The sequence below is a fragment of the Convolutriloba macropyga genome, unplaced genomic scaffold, assembly GCF_964194025.1.
Source record: "Convolutriloba macropyga unplaced genomic scaffold, txConMacr16.3 SCAFFOLD_1392, whole genome shotgun sequence".
In the NCBI taxonomy this organism is placed as follows: domain Eukaryota; kingdom Metazoa; phylum Xenacoelomorpha; order Acoela; family Convolutidae; genus Convolutriloba; species Convolutriloba macropyga.
Window position 1 is genome coordinate 17,067 of NW_027453731.1, and position 19,410 is coordinate 36,476.

Below are 19,410 nucleotides of genomic sequence, written 5' to 3' on the forward strand. Positions count from 1 at the left end.
TGTTTCTGGAGCACTGAATTCGGCAATTAAGCTATAGTTGTCAAAAAAATTTGAAGAATTTGAACAACAACATTCATCCAGTTTTTGTCATCAATTAAATAGTAATTTAGTTTTAATATGAGATGCTAATTTTTTCAGTGATTTGAGGGAAATTTAAAACAAAGAATTAGTTTTTTCCAGACTGTGACCCCTGATCAAACACTTCTTCAAAAATTTGAACTTATATCAGTCAACTTCAAATATTTTGATTTCTAATCTGATCATCTGTCTAAATTTTTTGCAATCTATTCCGGGTTCCCGGGTCTCAACTCTTCAGTAATCAGACAAAGATTAATTTTGGTGTCTTCATATTCCACGTTGTTTTTTGTACGACCCTTGAACAAATACAAGCCTTGTACGACTCGAACAAATCATGTATTAATTTGTGCTACTACCAAGAAAACTTATAACCAAAATTATTACCATTGTTGAATAACAAGACCTCAAAAAATCAATTTTATTAATAAAATTACTAACAAGAAAATACTAATGGCAAATGTATGATAATCAATAGAAATTAATATTGATCATTGCATGATTACTCCATATAACAGTAAAAAATTAGATCTTTTCCGTTTGTGACCGCCCAAGACGTTATGTATGAACTCCAAAATTACAGAACAGGTGCCATTACAAAATGAATCACTAAGTAAAAATATTACACGTGCTTCTGGGGGGGGGGCAAAAACGCAAAAGGTCCAATACTTTATTTGATATTCAATGTCTAGGTATTTCCCATTAAAACACCTCATTATTGTATAATTATCCTCTTTTGGGGCTACAAGCTATTGGATCCTTTCCATACCCCGTCCCCCAGTTTAGTGGTCGCATATTATTTGCAGCCCCAGACGCATCTGCCATATTTCTACATAATGATTTACTATGTAATGGGACGTGCTCTGTAACTGGGGGAGCAAAACGTACTGGGGGCACAAACGGAAAAGATCCAGGTTATTTGATCACTAAGCTGGGGGGGGGGGAGACCTCAAATGGAAAAGGACCTCAATATCTTTCAAAAACGTCTAATAATCTAATACACTCTTTAGATAATTTAAGACATCAAAATAATCTTTGGATATTTTCCGTTCGTGAGTTTACATACTAAGTAAACACAAACAGAAAAAATCAAGATCTCAGTTGTTGTTGCATATCAAACTGGGGCACAAATGAAAAAGATTTGAATCTTTTCCCAAAAAGATTTGATAAAGATTTGAAAAAGATTTGAATCTTTTTGAATCTTTTGAATCTCACAAAGTAATTCAATATGCAGAAATATGGATAAAATCTCCCATTTGAACTGAAAAGCACGTTTTTACCTGTTTAGGTACTTTAGGATCTGGCACTGTATAAAGGAAAATCTGCATTCTAAAATCTGGCACTGTTAAGATCTGACATTCTAAAATTTGCACGTGCGTCTTTCAAGATTTACTATGTAATGGAAAGTGCTATATAACATGGGGCGCTCAACGAGAAGGACAAATTGAAAAAGATCCCGATCTCCGATGTCTTTATCATCGTATCTATTCTGCCCCCTCCCACAAGCAAAAAGTCATAAAATTTAACACCTCACCCCTAAATTCATGCATGTGCTACATTTTTACATTATAACGAGCAAAATAACATACTTTTTGGATAAAGAATACTGTGTTGCCATCCGTATTTTGTCTATAGTTGAGCACGTGGAAATTATGTTTATAGTAGCATTTGATTTTAAAAAAGGTGATCATTAAAGAAGACATGAGGACCTGTTCGAAATAAGATAACGAAGGTGAGTGTGTTTTGACAAAATATATTTATATTGTGTTACCTATAGGGACAACGAAATCCTTTTGACGGTCTATCGCATTAGGGATCTTTTCCGTTTGTGCCCCCACCCCAGTACGTTATGCCCCCAACCCCGTTATAGAGTAAGCGCCATTACTCCGTATAACCTTATTTTAAAACATGGCACGTGCATGGGGGGTTGCAAACAATATGCACCCACCAAGGGGGGGGGAACAAACGGAAAAGATACAGCATTAAACACCCGCCAGATTATAGCCCCTATAAGTCTATGTTTACCATGGGGCTATACTTAACCCCATTTAAGATGGGTCTCTCTCTCTCATTTAAAATGGGGACGCGTCATCACTTAGTAAATCGTTATGTAAAATAAGCAGCTGCTCCCTCCTGATGGTGTAAATAATACTCACTAAGCTTGGGAGAACAAATGGCAATGATCCCAAAAAATTTATCTCAAAAGTAGTTCAACAAAATGACAATTGTTCAAAAGTTGTTTTTGTTATTAGAATCATTGGGTCTTTCCCATTATAGCCACTCCATGAAATTATAGTCCCCCATTATTGTATAATTACCATGTTTGGGGGGGGGGGGCTATAGGTTATCTGACCACTAAGCTGGGGGGGCTATAATGGGAAAGACCCGAATCATTTTTGTTACCACATGTTTCGCAGCTGATTTAATGGCATCTCGGATTATTTGCGAAAGTTTTTAGCATCTCATTTTTATGCAAGCGATTTGGGCGTCCTAAAACTTGCAAGTGCTTGTTTCAAGAGCACTGAATGCGACAAGTGAATAATAGTTGTGCAAAAAATTTGAAGAAAATGAACACCGTTTAATATTAATCGCTTTTGTCATCATTTAAAAGGTAATTTAGTTTTTGTCTGAGATGCTAATTTTTTTTTCAATTTAAAATTTGAGGGAATTTTAAAGAACAAAAATAGATCGGTAAAATGACCGAATTTTTTTGCCCTACCTGAACTTCAACAGACTCTAATAAAACAATGATTCTCGCAATGATTCGACTTATATCAGGCGAATTCAAAGATTTTGACTTCTTATTATATCACTTGTCTAAAATTGTTGCAATCTAATCCAGATCCCGGGTGGCAGCTCTTTAGCAATCATACAAGAATTGGATCTACTTTGTTTTGTTCCCCCTATTTAGTGGGCTAATATCTCTTAGGCCCCCAGGCGCACGTGCTAATCTTTTGCATGGGATGTTGTGACAAAGGTTGGCGAAGCAAACCAAAGTATCTTACTTATTAAAGGAATATGGAATGTCCGTTTCAAATCAATTGAGGGATCTTTTTCGTTTTTGCCCCCCCCCCCCGTAGTACGTTATTCACCCGCCAGTTACAGAGCACGTTCCATTACACAGTAAATCATTATGTAAAAATATGGAAAGTGCGTCGGGGGGTGCAAATAATATGCATCCACTAAGCTGGGGGCATAAACGGAAAAGAACCAAAAACACTTTGTTCAAAAGATTAATTTAAGTTCACTTAATCAACCAGCTATTGATGAGAGTCACAATCTGAAAAGCGAGTGACAAAAAAACGCAATAAACAATGATTTTTGAAGTTGAAAAACCACTAAATATAGAAGAGGATTTTCAGAGAGTTTAGAGAGGATGTCAAACGACAATGAAAAGCCAAATATGAAAAGAAGGGGCAAATTGATTTTACTCAAATAAGGCGTCTACTGTTGGAACATTAGTGCCATTAGCTTTGATCATTTGTACATTTTATCAATTGTACAATTTACAGGAAATCGGATCTTTTCCGCTTGTAATCCCCCAGCTTAGTGGGTGCATAGTACTAGCACTCCCCCGACGCACGTGCCATATTTTACATAATAAATTGCTATGAAATGGCACGTGCGTTGTAATTAGGGGGCGCATAACGTACGGGGGGCAAAAAGGGAAAAGATCCCAATGTTCTATAATAAACGTGTATAAAACCAAAATTGTCAAAGATCTAATAACTATACAAAGAGGCAATATCAAATTGTTTTATAATACCAGAATATAGCAGCACAGAAGTTTTTCCTTTTTTTTCGGCGTTTTGTTCCAAAAACTAATTGAAACGCTTAAAAATTGATGAAAACTTTATTTGTGTCTCTCTGTAGGGTTGAAAAAAAAATTATTTTCATTCGGATTCAGAGGTAGTTCAAAAGCGCATTCTGAATTTTCCCCTGGTTCAGAGGAAGTTCAAAAAACACTGATTCTGAATTTTGCTCTGATTCAGATGCAGAAACTATTCTAAAATCGTTCTGAATACAGTACTGAAAATCAAAACTTCTCTGAAATCGTTCTGAATCAGTACTGATATTCTCTGAGCGTTAGGCCAAATACGTTAATACTCGATTTTTTTACTTGGATTAAATTACAACAAATCCCTGGTCGAGGTGTCACCGCTAAAAATCGCTGAAAGATGCAAGATTTGCGGTGAATTTGAGTAAAGTGTAAGATTTGCGTTCAATGCGATGAATGCGATGAAAAAATACTTCTAAGCGGTGAAAAAATTTTCAGCGCTACCAGCAGAATGCGGTGAAAAAAAATTTTCAACGCTACCAACCTTTATATAGTGCCTGATCCCATTGTACTGAAACAGTAAAACGAAACGTGCTTCTCATTTGAAATTGGAGATATTTTCCATATTTCTACATATTGAATTACTTTGTAAGGAGTAATTCAATCCCCCCCCCCCAGCTCATTAAGCATAAATCTTTTACGCCCACAAGGTGCACGCGCTATTTTTTTTACATAGTAACGTGCTATATAACAAATATTACATTGCATAAACAGAATAGATCCAAGGGGGCATAAGAAAGAATGGGAGGGGGGGGGGCAGAATAGATCCTAACCTCTTGCCAATTTTTTAGGTTTTCACCCGAGATGGCCGCCCTCATCATGCCCCAAAGATTGAAAATCAACAATATTGTCATATGTCGTGATTTGGGCTGCTATCTCCCGATCTTACCAATAACTTGCGCCTTCGGATTAGCTCTTCTGTCAGCTTATTTGGGTGCTGTTCAACGACAAAATCTCGCATTTCATGAGTACATATTTCAGGACAAAGTCAAGCTTGTAAAAGAGCAACGATTTATTTTAATTAGTAAATTATTCGGTATTAGTGCTATTAGCTGTTTTTGTTTAGTTATTATTTCTAAATGTTATCAACGGTGCATTAGTACGACAAAGTTTAACTCAATAAATGTGGCTGCAATTTTCAAACAATTGACGAATATTGAAGAAAAATGGTTGTTCAATTACTTCAACGGTTTTACTAAAGAAAATTCGGTACAAAATAGTGACAAATTAGATTCTAAAACGGAACACACGAAAAGTGAGAAATGTCGAAAGAAAGTAAAAACTCCAAAATCGCCACGAACACATCGCAAAAATATCGAGTCACCAATTGCTATTAAAACAAACGCAGGCAATCAAATCGAAGATGCAGCGACCTCCCGGATGCAAACGGCAAGACCACCCAGAGAGGAAATGGAACAAACTATGATAAGGACCAATGTTACAAATCTATCACAAGAGGGCGAACAAGAAATAGAGAGCGAACATGTCAAAACTGCTCTTAATTATATAACGGAGGACAACGATAAGACATGCAACAGCATTAGCAGTTTGACAGAAGTGTCCGAACCTAATTTAACCCTCGGTTTCGATGACTCAGGAATCGGAATGCTCACTCGGGAATCGTTTTCGGGAATGGCAACTCCGCAATTGAGTAAGTTGGTTCCATTACAGCGCTCTTGGGTAGAAGCGCAAAAAGTTGGGGAGCAGAACTTGACGACAGATGAGGGAATGTTGCGACATGAAGATGACGATGATGATGATGATGTTTGGGACATCACCAAATGTGTCAACAGACATCATCGGTAGACTCTTGTCTTAGAATCCCCCTCCCGTTATACCCCATTAAAAATTCACCCCCATCCCCCACCCCCACACGTGACCTGGTGAAGTGGTATGAGGAGGTAGTGTTCTTAAAGAACACTACTTCTAAGCCGCATTCGAAAAACAATCGGAAACTTAAAAAACCTTGAAAATGCGAAACAGTATTTTTTGCTGTTTTGTCAGCGTGTCTTAAGTTGTACGAAGTACGTTTACGTTTTGCAAAGTAATGCTCCGAGTCATGAGAAGACTCTGGCTCAGTTAATGAGTCATTGATTTTCTCGGCTTAAAAATTAAAAGATATTCTCTCGTAGTCTTTTTTACGCTCTAAAAACGTTTCAGCAGTTTTCCAACTGCAGTTTTGGAACTCCCAGGCGAGGAAAGGAAATCAATCCACGATCTCGATAAATAAATCTCGATTTTAATTTTTTCCCTTCGACTAAGTGAAAGATGTCGTCACAATTGTGGGGTCCAAAATAGTAATTGAGCAAAGTTTTTTCGGTTTAGTTTCAGCTGCGCTTTATAATAGTTAAATTAGACTCAACTTTGAGGAATTTCTGCTTCATATTTAAGTAGAGAAAATTAATGAGTGATAACTATTAAAACTTAAACATATTGCTTAAATTTAACAGAACAGGACTGTCTAAAGTTTTCAAATCGCCACAAGAAAATTGTGTCTCGATCTGTTAAAAAGTTGGTATCTGCTTATTTCTGTAGTCCATTGGTTAATTGATTATTTCAGAATTTTTAGCAAATATTAAATCTATCAGTTTTCTGCGATTTCTCCTTCATATGAAAACAAAGACAAATAGCGAGCTGTTCTGTACTCAGTAAGGAGAAATATTTTTGCAGCCTTTTTCATCTATTTTCTTAGCCTGAGTTTCAGTTCAATCCGTACGACCCCCTTCCACTTGTACTTTCAAAATTAGGCCTTAATAATTACACACTTCCACGCTTAACTAATCGGAGAAATAGGAGTGTAATTTTTTATTTTAACACTCTTTTCCCTATTATTTTTGGGATATCCTCGACCAGGGAAATTAAGCAAATATTTTATGTAAAATCAACGCTCAATTATTTAAAATCAATACATTTACCACAGTTCTGACATATTTTTCCATTGCATCTTATTTCCTATCTTAGTCATTTGTGTATTTCTTGAGGTCCAGTTTTGTATTCGAACACGGAGTGGGTGGACTGAATAGAGCTTCCTCCATTGATATGACGTCACAGAGTGTTGTAACTTCTGCCAATGAAGTTCTGCGTGGAGATGATGACGTCAGTGGCCACGAGAGTGAAGACGGAACTGTAGATTTAAACGTCAGGTTAGTACTGTCCATACATACACGGGAAGAACAAATAGTAATTTAATAGTTAGTAGAGGATTATAATCCAAATATGTGAACTTAGAAGTTGGTCTAAATTGTGTACGGACACTAATTTATCATACAAGATATGAAACCTTTTTCTAGATATGTGGTTCCTTCATCTACTCCTTCATCTATTTGCTTACCTGTAAGTCAGAACCAATTTCTTTCGAAATTTTTGATGGTTTTTGTTTGAAGATTGAAAAGGAGAAAAAATCGAATATGGAGGTCAAAATTATTCTAAAAATGAATACTAGCATACACTGATCAGACTTGGAACCAAGAAAGCCTTAGAATACTATGATTCAGTACTGATTTACTTTATTGTTCCGGCCCACATTAGTGGGGGTTGGGAGAGGATTTATATACTCAACTGTTTTTTTTGTTCAGTTAATTTTCGTCGATCGATATATTCATCGTAGAGAATTGTGAGTGGTGTCATTATGCACTCGTCCAGCGTAGAATTCGAAAATAAAAAGATTTTTTGAATATCGTTTTCTTCTGAGGAGCTATCGAGGTTCAAATCTTTTGTGGGAACACGTGATATTCGGCATGATTTTGTTCACTTTTAGGGGGATTCACTTTTCGTTCAAAATGATAATTCGAAATTGCAGTTTACGCGACGGAATGAAACATTTCTGTGTTCCCAATAGACGGTGGGCCATAAAAAGTCTAGATATGGTCTCATAGGGAATTTCACTTTTAAAAAAATTTCATATTTTTTGTTTTTTATTTCAAGTCATTTAGAGACTCATTACTTTTCATATCACGTTTCCATCGGTCAAGTTTTTTTCTGGTTCCTACTCTGAGTTTTCTTAATTTTTATTGAATTTTTTTTTCTTTTTGACATTTTGAAATTTTTTGTGGTCACATAATAGTCTCGTTGACTAAAATTGCAATAGGCACCCATATGAAAACCAACTAAACCTATCTACAATTTTAAGTGGACAGCTAATGGCTGTTAAGACTTCAAAAATAATTTTCGAATTTTTTTTAACATTAACCAATTTTAAGCCTACGTTTGTGTAACACTAACCAATTTTGAATGTAGTTCCTAAAAAGTATTGTTGCGACCCTCTTTATTGGAGAGCAACTATATACTCAACTGTTTTTTTTCCAGTCAATGTTCGCCGATCGATATATTCATCGCACAGGATTGTGTGTGCGTTAATAAGAAGGATTGTCGAGTGGAAAATTTTAATTTAAAAATAGGTTTTTGAGTTGTGATATTCCGAGGAGTAACGGATGCTAAAAAATTTGAATAGTAGTCTAACTTTTGTTGTTTGTTCACTTTTTTGTTCACATTTTTCGCAGTTTTGGATTAAATTTTGATCAGTTTTTGCTAAAATTTGATGATTTTTTTAAAAAATAGTGTAATTGATTTTACGTTTTAAGATAGAAGGCAGTTGGAGCACTGTTTGAACCAATTGTTTTGGCAATTTTTTTTCTATAATTATGAAAATGTAGTTTTTTTCTCTTTTTCCAAAAAATAGCATCTGTGATGCTTATTTGGCCGATTTTGTCCAGTTTGACTGGTAGTGCAGACAGAAAATCCCATCATCATTAATCTATGTATTCGTTAAGGTTAGCTCCATTTCCTAAGAAAAATTTCCGAAAACAACTTTTATTGCGGTCTTTCGCTAGTTTGAACCGACATTCATAAGAAATCAAATAGATTTTTTTTGATATTTTACGATTATCTTTTGAAAAAAATCTATTACGCATTATTCTAGAACATATTCGTTTTCAGCAGCTGTGCTCAGCAATAGCAGTGCCAGTTTGGGTCTCGTCGTTTAGTTTTGCGATGACGAAGAGTTTGGATAGAATTTTGGGTCCAATGAAGAAGAATTTGGATAACATTTTGGTAATATAACTCCATAAATAACTATAACTCTTCTTTTATTTTTGATATAGGGACTTTTAGATCTATTCTTTCGCCCCAAAGTTTAGTGGTCTTGTACTTTTTTCGCCCCAGGTGCACGTCCTATTTTCTTGCATAGTAACGTGCTAAATAACAACAAATAATTTGTAACTTGAAGGCGTAAAAACACTCGGCATCAACATAGAATAGGTCCGTACTTTTTGGTCAAATTAGCTATGTTGATTTCAAATGGTACATTTTTTTCTTTCGAAGTGAAAGTAGCAAGAACAAGAACAGTTTTGCTCTAAACATGGAATTTTACAGTTCAAAAATTGTTCGGATTGTAAAAGTTTTTTTTCATGTTTTTCTCACGTTTGGTACAGCCAGAGTGATTTTCAGTCAAATCTCAATTGATCAAAAATCAAATTTAAGCGCAATGTGAGTTAAATGATCATACGTAACAGTCTCACCAGAAAGCATTTATTATTTTTGCTTCAACATCTTTTGCAAAAAAATATTCTTGAAACTTTGAATTCTGTCTCTGTTTGGTGTTAATGTGTGGCCTTTTAACTTAATTTTATCGATGACATGTATAATTGGCTTCAAAGCCAGTTCCATTTTAAACTATTTACCATTTTTTAGTTGAAAGCGTAAGTTTGTAATATTTTACAGTTATAAACAATTGTTTAAAAAATGGTTTTTTGAGATTTACCACTGCAAATTTTTATCGTAGCTCATTAAAGAGAGAATTTGCAATCTCTCTAAAGTGAATTAAAATATGGTTTTGCTTGCTGTTTTTTGTTTCTTAAATGGTTTTCTGGCGTTGTTTCTATGTGTTTCTTTAATATTGTCAGACGTTGTTCCAATTTTTGGGATTCTCTTTTGCTGTCTTGTCCGATCATCAAAAAAATGGCACTTTAATGAAAAGCTGCATATCTTATTAATGGCGTCAAAATAAGGCGCATTGATTTAACTCAATATTTTTTGTGAATTGACTGTGATCTTTTGGCTTTGGCGCCGTTTCCTTGCAAAATCGAAAAGAATTTGATTTTTGCGTAATTGTTCTTTTTGAAGTTGTATGGGATTCTAGATATGGACAGTTCGCTATGTTATTTTAAAGAATTAAATGAAGCCATCGAATGATATCATAAGATAGTTGATTGCTTTAATGACTTTCAAATTTATTATTTTCAAAAATTGTAAATGTATTTTCTAACTTTGCACTTCTGTTGCGTTGTTTTCAGTCTACTTGATAATTATTCTCAATAAAGACAGCTCCCATATCTTTAATGGTAAAATTCAAGTCAATTTTCAATTGGTTTTTTCTCATCTGATGCTGTTTAGTTAACTATTTATAACAAATGGATAGACATTGAGTTTTGGGCGTAACTATTGCTTGTTGTTCTTTTTAGTTTTGCTGTTTTGTCTCTTATGCTCCTTAGTGGCAGCTATCATCGGCCCTCTAACGAGTTAATGTTCCAATTGTTTAGTGGTCAGAGCTTAAACGATTTTTTAGCGGATGAACCACTTAATATTGAACAATAATCTTTGAATGTCCAAAACGTGGATGAGTGGGGTTGAAATGTTATCTGTGATGGCAAATTACCGACCCTTTTTGTTTTTTTTACTATGAATGATTACTGGTATACTTTGGCACTACCCGGTTTGAGGTTTGGCGGTGAATTTTTGTAAGAAATGCGGTGAAATGTGAAAAAAGATAATTTTCAACGCGTATTTCGTACATCTTTTCGCGGTGAATGCGGTGAATTATTCATTTTCACCGAGTTCTGAGCATTCCCACAAAAAAGAAGATTCTTGCCGGGGTTCGAACCTCTTACCTCCTGCATGCCTTCAACTTCTTAGTCCACTGCTCCAACTGTCATTTTCGTCTTTGCTATTTTTTGTGAACTTAATTCGGAATCAGTAATCGTTTGAAAGTCAATGCCGTAAACTTTTGTAAGATTTGCGGTGAATTTCGCACTGAATTTTTGTAAGAAATGCGGTGAAATGCGTTGAAATATTTTTCTTCAAAGCATTTACCGCAATCACCGCATTTCTTACAAAAATTCACCGCATTCACCTCATTTCTGACAAAAATTCACCGAAAAACCTTGACCCGGGTAAGGTCCAGGTATTCATTTACCAAAATAAGTCAAATTAATATTGTTTCAACTGCACCTTGAAAATTTTGACAGCAAAAAGACAAACAGGCAAAAAATCCTCGAAGAGAGAGATTTTATTATAGCTTTATCCGCTTACGAAGAAACAAATTGTTAAACTGATTTGGAATCTTACTATTTACCAAACTGTCATGTTTCGAAATTTCTAATTTTCTTTGACAAATTACAAATGCAACTCTGCCTAAAATCAGGATCTTTACAGCATGCATACAAACGTTGCGGGGAAAACAACAGGTTAAAGGAATATCAACTAAAGAATTCTGGAAGGAACACAACAAATTTTCGTGACCAAAAAACACAAACAAATGAGTTTAGACAAGCAATCACTTCATTTTAGGAGTTCAATATATCAGTAAACCGAAATGGCTGCTCTGATGACCAAATAAGCTAAACAAGTAAGCTCTGCAAAGAATTTATAAAGAAAAAATTGTATTCTCAAGACCATATTTTCAACAAGATATTGCTCCCGTGATGCACTGGACTGGCCAGTGTTTAGATCACATCTTATTGTAATTTTAATGAATTGTAATTTTATGAGCAAATTTGAAGCAGAAATCAGTCTTTGGGGAAACTTGATAAGCAAATTAAAATCAAAATGATCTATTTCATGCTTGTGTTGCTTTCTAAAAACATTTTCTCATGTACATAGCTTTTTTGTACCATAATGTATATGATCAGAGTGTGTTTTTGCAAGCAGGTGTTTTTATCGAGCCTGAGGCATTCGTTTAATTAAAAACGCATTCATAATCTCATACCAAATAGGCTTTGCTCTCTAAATTGTCACAATTTTTGTTGCGACCCCCTTTTTTTCGGGGGTGGCAACTTGTTATTTTGATACGACATCTGTGGCTATTTGAAATTTAGATATATTTGTTCCAACCCACTTTAGCGGGGGAGAAACTATATAATCAAATAGGTTTTTTTGATCAGTCAAAATTGGCCGATCGATGTAAGCATCGCAGAGAGTTGTGAGTTGTATCATCAGAAAGCCCGTCCAATGTAGAATACGGCATTAAAAAGAAATTACATGTTTTACAAGGAGTGTAACCCTTGAGGTGAATTGGTGTAATCCTCAATGATAGAGAAGGTTGGTGAATGGTTCGAATTAAGTTTTTTGGCTATATTTTAAGCTAAATTTTTCAAAATTCAAGACATTTTCCTTCAAAAAATGACCAAGTAAGCATTTTCGCACATTTTCTTTAAACTTGCTGGACGTAGACGTGTAATAATTGCGTACATCAATTACATAGGCTCAAAGAGAGAGATAGTTGTACTCCTGCTGGCTTTAAGAGTTTCTGGAATTTTGACTTTGCTGTTTTTGCAAATATAAACTCTGTAATTAAACAAAATGCATTATTTATTTTTGATAAACTGGAAAATTTTTGTTTCAAATTTGAAGTATTTTGCAACCTATTGAACAATTAGGTTCATTTTTAACTGCCCAGACGGCAACATCAGTGCTGATCTCGATCTCTCATGGATCCTTACAGTAAAAAAAATTTAGGTTTAATTTGGGTTCGTCCTCTTTTTTCAAAATTTTTTTGCATTTGTAGTTTTTTTTTCTAAATCAATTAACGTTAAGAAAACCAAAACAGGGCTCAATTCCTGACCGATAATTATTAAAGAAAAATTCTCAACAAACATATTTTGGTTTCATAGTTACGCTCATGGTTTTTGTGGCTTTGACCAAAATTTTTTGTAATTTTTTTGGGCTTACGTTTTGCTTCTAATTGTTATACTTTTTTAAACCAATGATATATTCTTGCCAAACAGAAATCCTTTTTGATTCTATAAGAGCTCTAAGTTAGCCTAGACAATGCTTTCAGTTGTTATCTGTTGTCTCTTATGACTTTAGATATATTTGTTTTAAGAAATTTTCTGTGAAAGTTGCCAATATTTTATCCTAGTTCTCTCAACTTCTGGCATAATATCAGTAAAAAATGCTAATACACACTTCCTGTAACTTATAAATTTTTGTTTGTAAAGATTTTTATATTTAATTAATGGTTGCTTGGTTCCGATACTACGTATTTTGATTTAAAAAATTTATTTTAAGTTATAATCGTTTATTTTATAGGATAGTTTTGTTACTTTGTCGAAGTGTCAGTTTATTAAACCATTCAATTCAGAGATTGCACTGTTGGAAAAAAGCTCATTATTGAAAAATTGTGCAACTGATTATGTTCATAGTTTTCGTAAAAAACTTTTTTTTGGGCTGAGTCAGTTCTCTCCAAATTTTAGTGAATTTTATGAACTCTTGCCTGTGTCTTTCATTCGTTTTGATGATATTCTTATATACTTGACAATAATAGCTCTTAATTGCCTCCCAAAGACGTGTACTTGAACCTACTTAACCATTTCTAAATTTAGCGAAACATTTTTGTCTTTTGAAAGAAATTAAAAGAAAACAACTTTCCCTTTTTGCTCTCAATATTGTGTTCGTGTTATTCAACCTCATTATAAGGAAGTCCCATTTACGTTTTTTTGATTCAAACATCAATATAACTATTGCTTTTAAGTTTTGACTGACGGCTTCAAACATTTAATTTCGTGAGAAATTTTGGAGTTTTCGACAATTTTCAATTTTTGGGTTTCTTTTCGTTGTCATATCTACGTAGTCCTTTTAAAAAGAAGAACCCATAATATTCAGAACAGTGGCAAAGAATAATTACAATTCTTGAGATAACATCCTATAATTAATCATAGTGCTGTCAACAATGACGTCTCAAAATTGTTTCTGAAATTTTGGCATTTGCCTGTCTTAGTTATTTTGTAGACTTGCAACTCATTTTCATTATTCACATTCACAATTGGCTTCTTGATGTGCTGCAAGTTGTTTCCTGCCTATTAGTTGAAATCTGATGTCTATTATGGCTTTTGAAGAAATTGTTTTTCAAAAACATGTGTGGATTTTTAAGCGTCACCATATTTTTAAATCATTTTCGGTCGATTTTTAGTTTAGTCTCTGCGTAGAAAGGTCACAACCTGATTCGAGTGAGCTATCAATTGGTTTTTAGAACGGTTTTTTTTACAAACATTTGTTTATTGCTTTGTTACAACGCGACATCATTGTGAGAAAATATTTGTGTGATTTGTACATATTTACAATATATAGCATTAATATTTTCTTTTTAAATTGTGACAAAATTTGATAGTTTCCATTGGCGTTGAAAAAAATGCACAACTGAACAATTTTAAAGTTGTTTGTGACTTACTTATTGTTTTAACGGCTTTACTGCTTTATTCGCGCAAAGATTAAACTCTTCAATTTTGCTGTTCTTGTCCTTTTTTGTGGTCTTATGACGAAAGCTGGATAATGATAGGTCTCAATTGCTTCCTATGGAGATATAAGTGATTTTTTTTGTAATTTCAGTTGACATAAATTGATTTTAATTGCTTTAAAAATAACTGTTTTCAAAAATCGAAACGTTTAATTGATTTTCGTCCCTTTTTTGCTCTATTTTGTTGACCTGTTAGCCAGTCGCAACGAGGACAGGTCCCATATATTTTCTAATAAAATACAGGGTGGTTTGTTTTGTTTTGGTTTTATCTGATGCAATTTTGATTTGACTTTTTTAAAAAAAACAATTAATTAATGTTTGTTATTTGATTTTCATTACTGTCTTTCCTAGTAGTCCTATCAGCAAGTTTCACCGGCCCTCTAAAGTGGCATTGTTTCATTCCATTAGTGGTTTGTTTAACTTTATGTATGTTTTTGAAAGTTTTCGACCTATTCCTCATTTAGAACCTAACTAAGTCAAGTATGTGTGTGAGTTGTGTCGGAACATTATGTGCGAACGCACATTACCGAGCCTCCTTGTTTGCCCAGATCATAAAAAGAATGTGAAAAAAAACTTGAAAAACTGAATGGCCATGTCAAATATTTTTTTCAAAATTTCAATCTTTTGCTGTCTTTATCTCTTAAGAAAACATGGATTGAGTTGCGTGCAGTTGAGAGCTTGCAGTCATAAATGTAACTTGATTTTTCTTAATTAATCAGTGCATACGTGTTTGTGATAATAGATGTTGTGCGTGAGCGAATCATGTGGGTGATTGTGTGCTGGTGTCTGTATCTGGCTGCGCAACTGTATAGAAAAAAGGACAAACACATAGGAGTGTTACGTTAAAAACCGTAGTTAGCTACTTTAGATTTTTTTTAACTTCTTTAAAGTTGATTTTTTTTAAATCTAAAAAGAAAGTTTGTGTTCCCACTTTCGTTTCTGGAGAACTATTTTTAGAATTTTTAAGTAAATTTGTGATAAAATTGATGATCAATTCTATGAATCTACTATTAACGGAGCATAAAAAAGAACTTCTTGAAAAGTATTTCAAAAAATTTTGACTACAGCAAATTATCTTTAAGCGGATCACATTTGAAATACGACAGAGTTTTCTGTTAAACGGTGAAACATGCACTTTTATGGCACATAGCTCTAACCTGTTAAATTTTTCACTTGGTAAAGGAAAGTTTAGCTATCACACAACTGGTTTTTTAAAAAAGTATTGAAAATCAAAATCTACGTGATCGATGTTCTGTTTGTTGATATGTCAGTAAATCTGTTTATGGCGGTGAACATCGATGAACATCTATTGATAGTATGTAAACAGTTTTCCAACAATTTTGACATTCTTTGATTTGTGAAAAGTTCATTAAAATGGAGTTTGGAACTACCTATTTGAAACTTTCTGTTTTTTTTGCTTGAATTCCTTGACTTTCTTATTTCCTTTTGAGACAAAAAAGTCTTTTTTAAAATTAGAGCTCTTCAATTGAAATAGATTTTTAGATTTCATCAGAACGCAGGTTTTCTGTTAGAAGTTTTAGCCATCAGACTGAGCGCTATTTTCAGCAGTGATTTCTCTTCTAAAACTGAATATGCAAGCTAATTTCGAATAGTTTTGAAAAAAATTAGCTTTAAATGAAAAAAAGTTTTAACATTTTTACAAGCTTTAAATCAAATCTGGCCAAAGAAATCAAAAGCGACTTCATTAAAGTCTGGAAACACTTTCTGGTCAGTTGATTTTTATTTTTTAATCTATATAATAAAATTTTCTCAGAGTGCGTTTATATAAGGTTTTTAAAGCCAGTTTTTCAACAATTCTGACATATTTGTGCTGTGAAAAGTTCATTAAAATATGAAATTGAAGCCAAATTTGATGTTTGCCGTGCAACTTAATTTTATTGCATTCTTGATAGCTCTCGAAATTTTATTTGTTGCTTTGTATCTAAGAATTTTTATATTTCATCTTTTTTTCTATAAACTTGATTCCGGTTCATTTTAAATAACTAGTGATTTCAGGCGGGTTTCATACGATTTTCAGTGTTTATTCTTTTATTTTTTGTTGCATCGATCATTGTTCTTTTTTGCAAAGTAGTCACTTTCAGATTTCGCTAGCAGAATTGAAAACATTTACTATGAATGACACAATATTACAGTTTCTGTAAACAAAGCAAAATAAGGATAAAATTGTGGATGAAGCTGGAAAAATGTTATCAGATTAACAGAGTCTCTTTTCTCAAAAACACGTGACATCAAAGTCACTGAATCTAGATGACTAGGAACGGCGTGTGTTTTTCTAAGGCATGATTTTTTTCTCATCGAATTTTAAATCAATTTTGGCTTTTATAAAGTCCAGAAAATATTTCCGGCCAGTTGATATTTAAAATATTTTATCTACGTAATATAATTTTCTACTCAGGCTACCTTTGTAAAGGTTTTTTTTTAAATGATGTTCTTAAAGTAGACAATATGAGGGCGTAAAGGTTGTTTGATGCAGTTGTTTTAATCGAGGAAATCGGCACTCGTGGATGTTTTTTTGCCTCATATCTCCGAGCAATCTGGTTTATGCGCAGATTTGTCATAGTTTTTAAAATGCGCAAATCGTCACAAAGTTTTTTGGATTGAACTTGTAAATTTAACTTGTAAAAATTGAAATCTGAATAATTTTGTCTTGTATTTCTTTAATTACACCTCAAAGACTAAATTCAACCAAAGACAAAATTGGCAGTTCAAGCTCTATCATTTGGTACATGTTTGTTGACGTAGGATCAAATCGTAAAAATTGCTTATGAAGCAAGAACGGGTGACACACAAATGAAATTGAATTCTCATACAACACGAACAGACTGAAATTTGGAAACAAACTGAAACTAAATTTTGAATTATTATCAATTTTTATAATATATAGTAATATCTATTAGAAAGCATTAAAAGTAAAATTTAAGCTCTTTTTTGTCGGCAGCTGTTCTTGGTGAATTTTTATGCTGCGTTTTCTCATTCGTTTGGATAATGAAAATGGGATAAAACGATAAAGCATCTTCATTTTTAACATTATTCATTACATTACTCGATTTGTTTGCGGCGAATGTTAACAGATAAAAAAATTAAGCTCATAGCCACAAGTTTGGAAGCTACCCTGGTTTTGTAAGAATTCATAACTTGCAAGAATCTTGCGAGATTTTGAATTCATCTGGAAGGGTATTTAATTTTCTCCGAGATTAGCATTTCAGTTTCAAAAGCTATATGGATATGAAATACTTAACCAAAACTTACTTCCAGTGCCAATTTTACGAGCAGAAAAAATTTTACGAGCAGAAAATATTTCTAAATTACTTTTATGATTTAGTTCATTAACTTAAATTATGGTGTTTTTCTCCACTAAAAAGTTTCGACAAAAACGGTATTGCAAATTTTGGCTTTAGAGGTTTCTTAAACTGAAGTAATTTTGGTTTTCAAATTTCTGTTTCGAAAAAATATATAGCATTGTCTTCCAAGTGAATTCAATATCTTGCAAGATTCTTGCAAATTATCAATTCGTGCTCTACTAGGGTAAGATCCTAGTACAATTTATCAAAACATCCTACAGATAAATATGCACAATTTTTCCGGTCACTAAATTTTTCTTTTTGTAAATCTGTAAACTCAAAGTTAAATTTACCCAGGTTGAGGTCCCAGACGGAAAGTTGGTATGTCCAGGCCGTCCTAGACAGAAAGTGCCTATGTACAGACTTCCGTGCGTTCATCAGACCTTTCTTCCTTTCATGTCCAGACTTTCGTGCGTTTTTACGTGTTTCCAGACTATGTAAATTTGATCGCACGGCTTCTCGTCGTGCGTTCATCTGGGCCTGGACATATCGACTTTCCGTCTGGGACCTCAGCCTGGGTAGATTTGAATGTTGTTTTTCTGTTATTGTTTTAGTTACACAGAGAAGATTGAAAACGAGGAGTTAAAAGCGAAGACCAAATTGGCTATCAGAGCTCTGAAATTTGGCTCGAACACGTGTGCTGACGTAGGAGCAAATCTGAGACATCTCAAAATGAGACAAGAACGAGTGACACACAAACTAAACGACATTCTTATGCAAATCGAACAAACTGATGTTTGAAAATAAACTGAAACTAATTATTGAAATATCATTAATATTGATCATATAGTAATATGTTTTAGACTTAACGAAGTGAATATACTTTAAGCACATTTTGATGGTCGCTTGGTGATAATAAATTTCTTACTGCAGTGTTTTCGAGCAAAATGCGACCTATCAAATTTTGGTATGAAGTCCATAATTTGGGGTTAGTTCAACGTGATTACTGATTGCCATATGTATGCAGTAGAGATCAATAATTCTATTCAAAAAGTTAATGTATTCAAAAAATAATCAATTGAGAAAACTGTGTTATTACTGTTGAGTCGCTGTAACGAAAAAAATAAAATAATTGGTTTACTTTTATTGACAGTATTTACTTGAAACAACAACGAAACAAATTGTACCAATACGTTAGAACGACACAATTTGAATGTATAATGCGAAAGTATTTTTCTGTGCGTTTGTGCGTCATAGAACTGGCATGGCTTGTTACGGTTATAGATCAAAAAAAATTACCTAATTTACTGCCTTGTTTTTTGTGAACCATAAAGTTTACATTGATATCAATTGGAACCTGGTGGAAAATTTTATACAACAATTTGTTTGTTGAAATCAGGCAAAAACAAATAAGAATCTTCAGGATGGTACTTCAAAGACCACCTGATGCCATGAAGTCAAGTTGATTTTGCCAAAATCAACTTGATTTGATGGCGTCAGGTGGTCTTTGAAGTACCATCTTGAAGATTCTTATTTGTTTTTGCCTAATTTCAACAATCAAATTATCGTAGAAAATTTATCACTAAGTTCCAATTGATATCAATGTCGAGCGAACTTTTTACCAAAAAGCGAACTTTTTATCGAAAATAGGTGAAAGCTAATTAAAATATTTGAATACTGTACTTCAG

General features: G+C 33.6%; 1 protein-coding gene across 3 annotated transcripts; it reads left to right on the top strand.

Annotated features, from left to right (window-relative positions):
* The first annotated feature begins 1,702 nt into the window (after window positions 1–1,702).
* Window positions 1,703–18,828, top strand: LOC142358513 (uncharacterized). 3 transcript variants are annotated; one of them, XM_075409906.1, is made up of 5 exons: window positions 1,703–1,807; window positions 4,705–5,715; window positions 6,895–7,056; window positions 7,204–7,246; window positions 18,337–18,505. In XM_075409906.1, the coding sequence occupies exons 2-5, from the start codon at window positions 4,718–4,720 to the stop codon at window positions 18,352–18,354; spliced, it is 1,221 nt and encodes a 406-aa protein (XP_075266021.1). In that variant the 5' UTR covers window positions 1,703–1,807; window positions 4,705–4,717; the 3' UTR covers window positions 18,355–18,505. The 3 variants fall into 3 exon arrangements, with proteins under 3 accessions (XP_075266021.1, XP_075266019.1, XP_075266020.1); XM_075409904.1 differs by lacking the exon at window positions 7,204–7,246 and having other exon boundaries at window positions 18,337–18,828; XM_075409905.1 differs by lacking the exon at window positions 7,204–7,246 and having other exon boundaries at window positions 6,901–7,056; window positions 18,337–18,828.
* The last annotated feature ends 582 nt before the right edge of the window (window positions 18,829–19,410 follow it).

What these genes read in the sequence shown, in the direction of transcription:
- LOC142358513 (XM_075409904.1), top strand. Translation starts at nt 4,718, where the DNA reads ATGGCCGCCCTCATCATGCCCCAAAGATTGAAAATCAACAATATTGTC. An exon ending in TGTGTCAACAGACATCATCG is followed by an intron (nt 5,716 to 6,894) that starts GTAGACTCTTGT and finishes GTATTTCTTGAG; the next exon opens with GTCCAGTTTTGTATTCGAAC. An exon ending in ACTGTAGATTTAAACGTCAG is followed by an intron (nt 7,057 to 18,336) that starts GTTAGTACTGTC and finishes TTATTGTTTTAG; the next exon opens with TTACACAGAGAAGATTGAAA.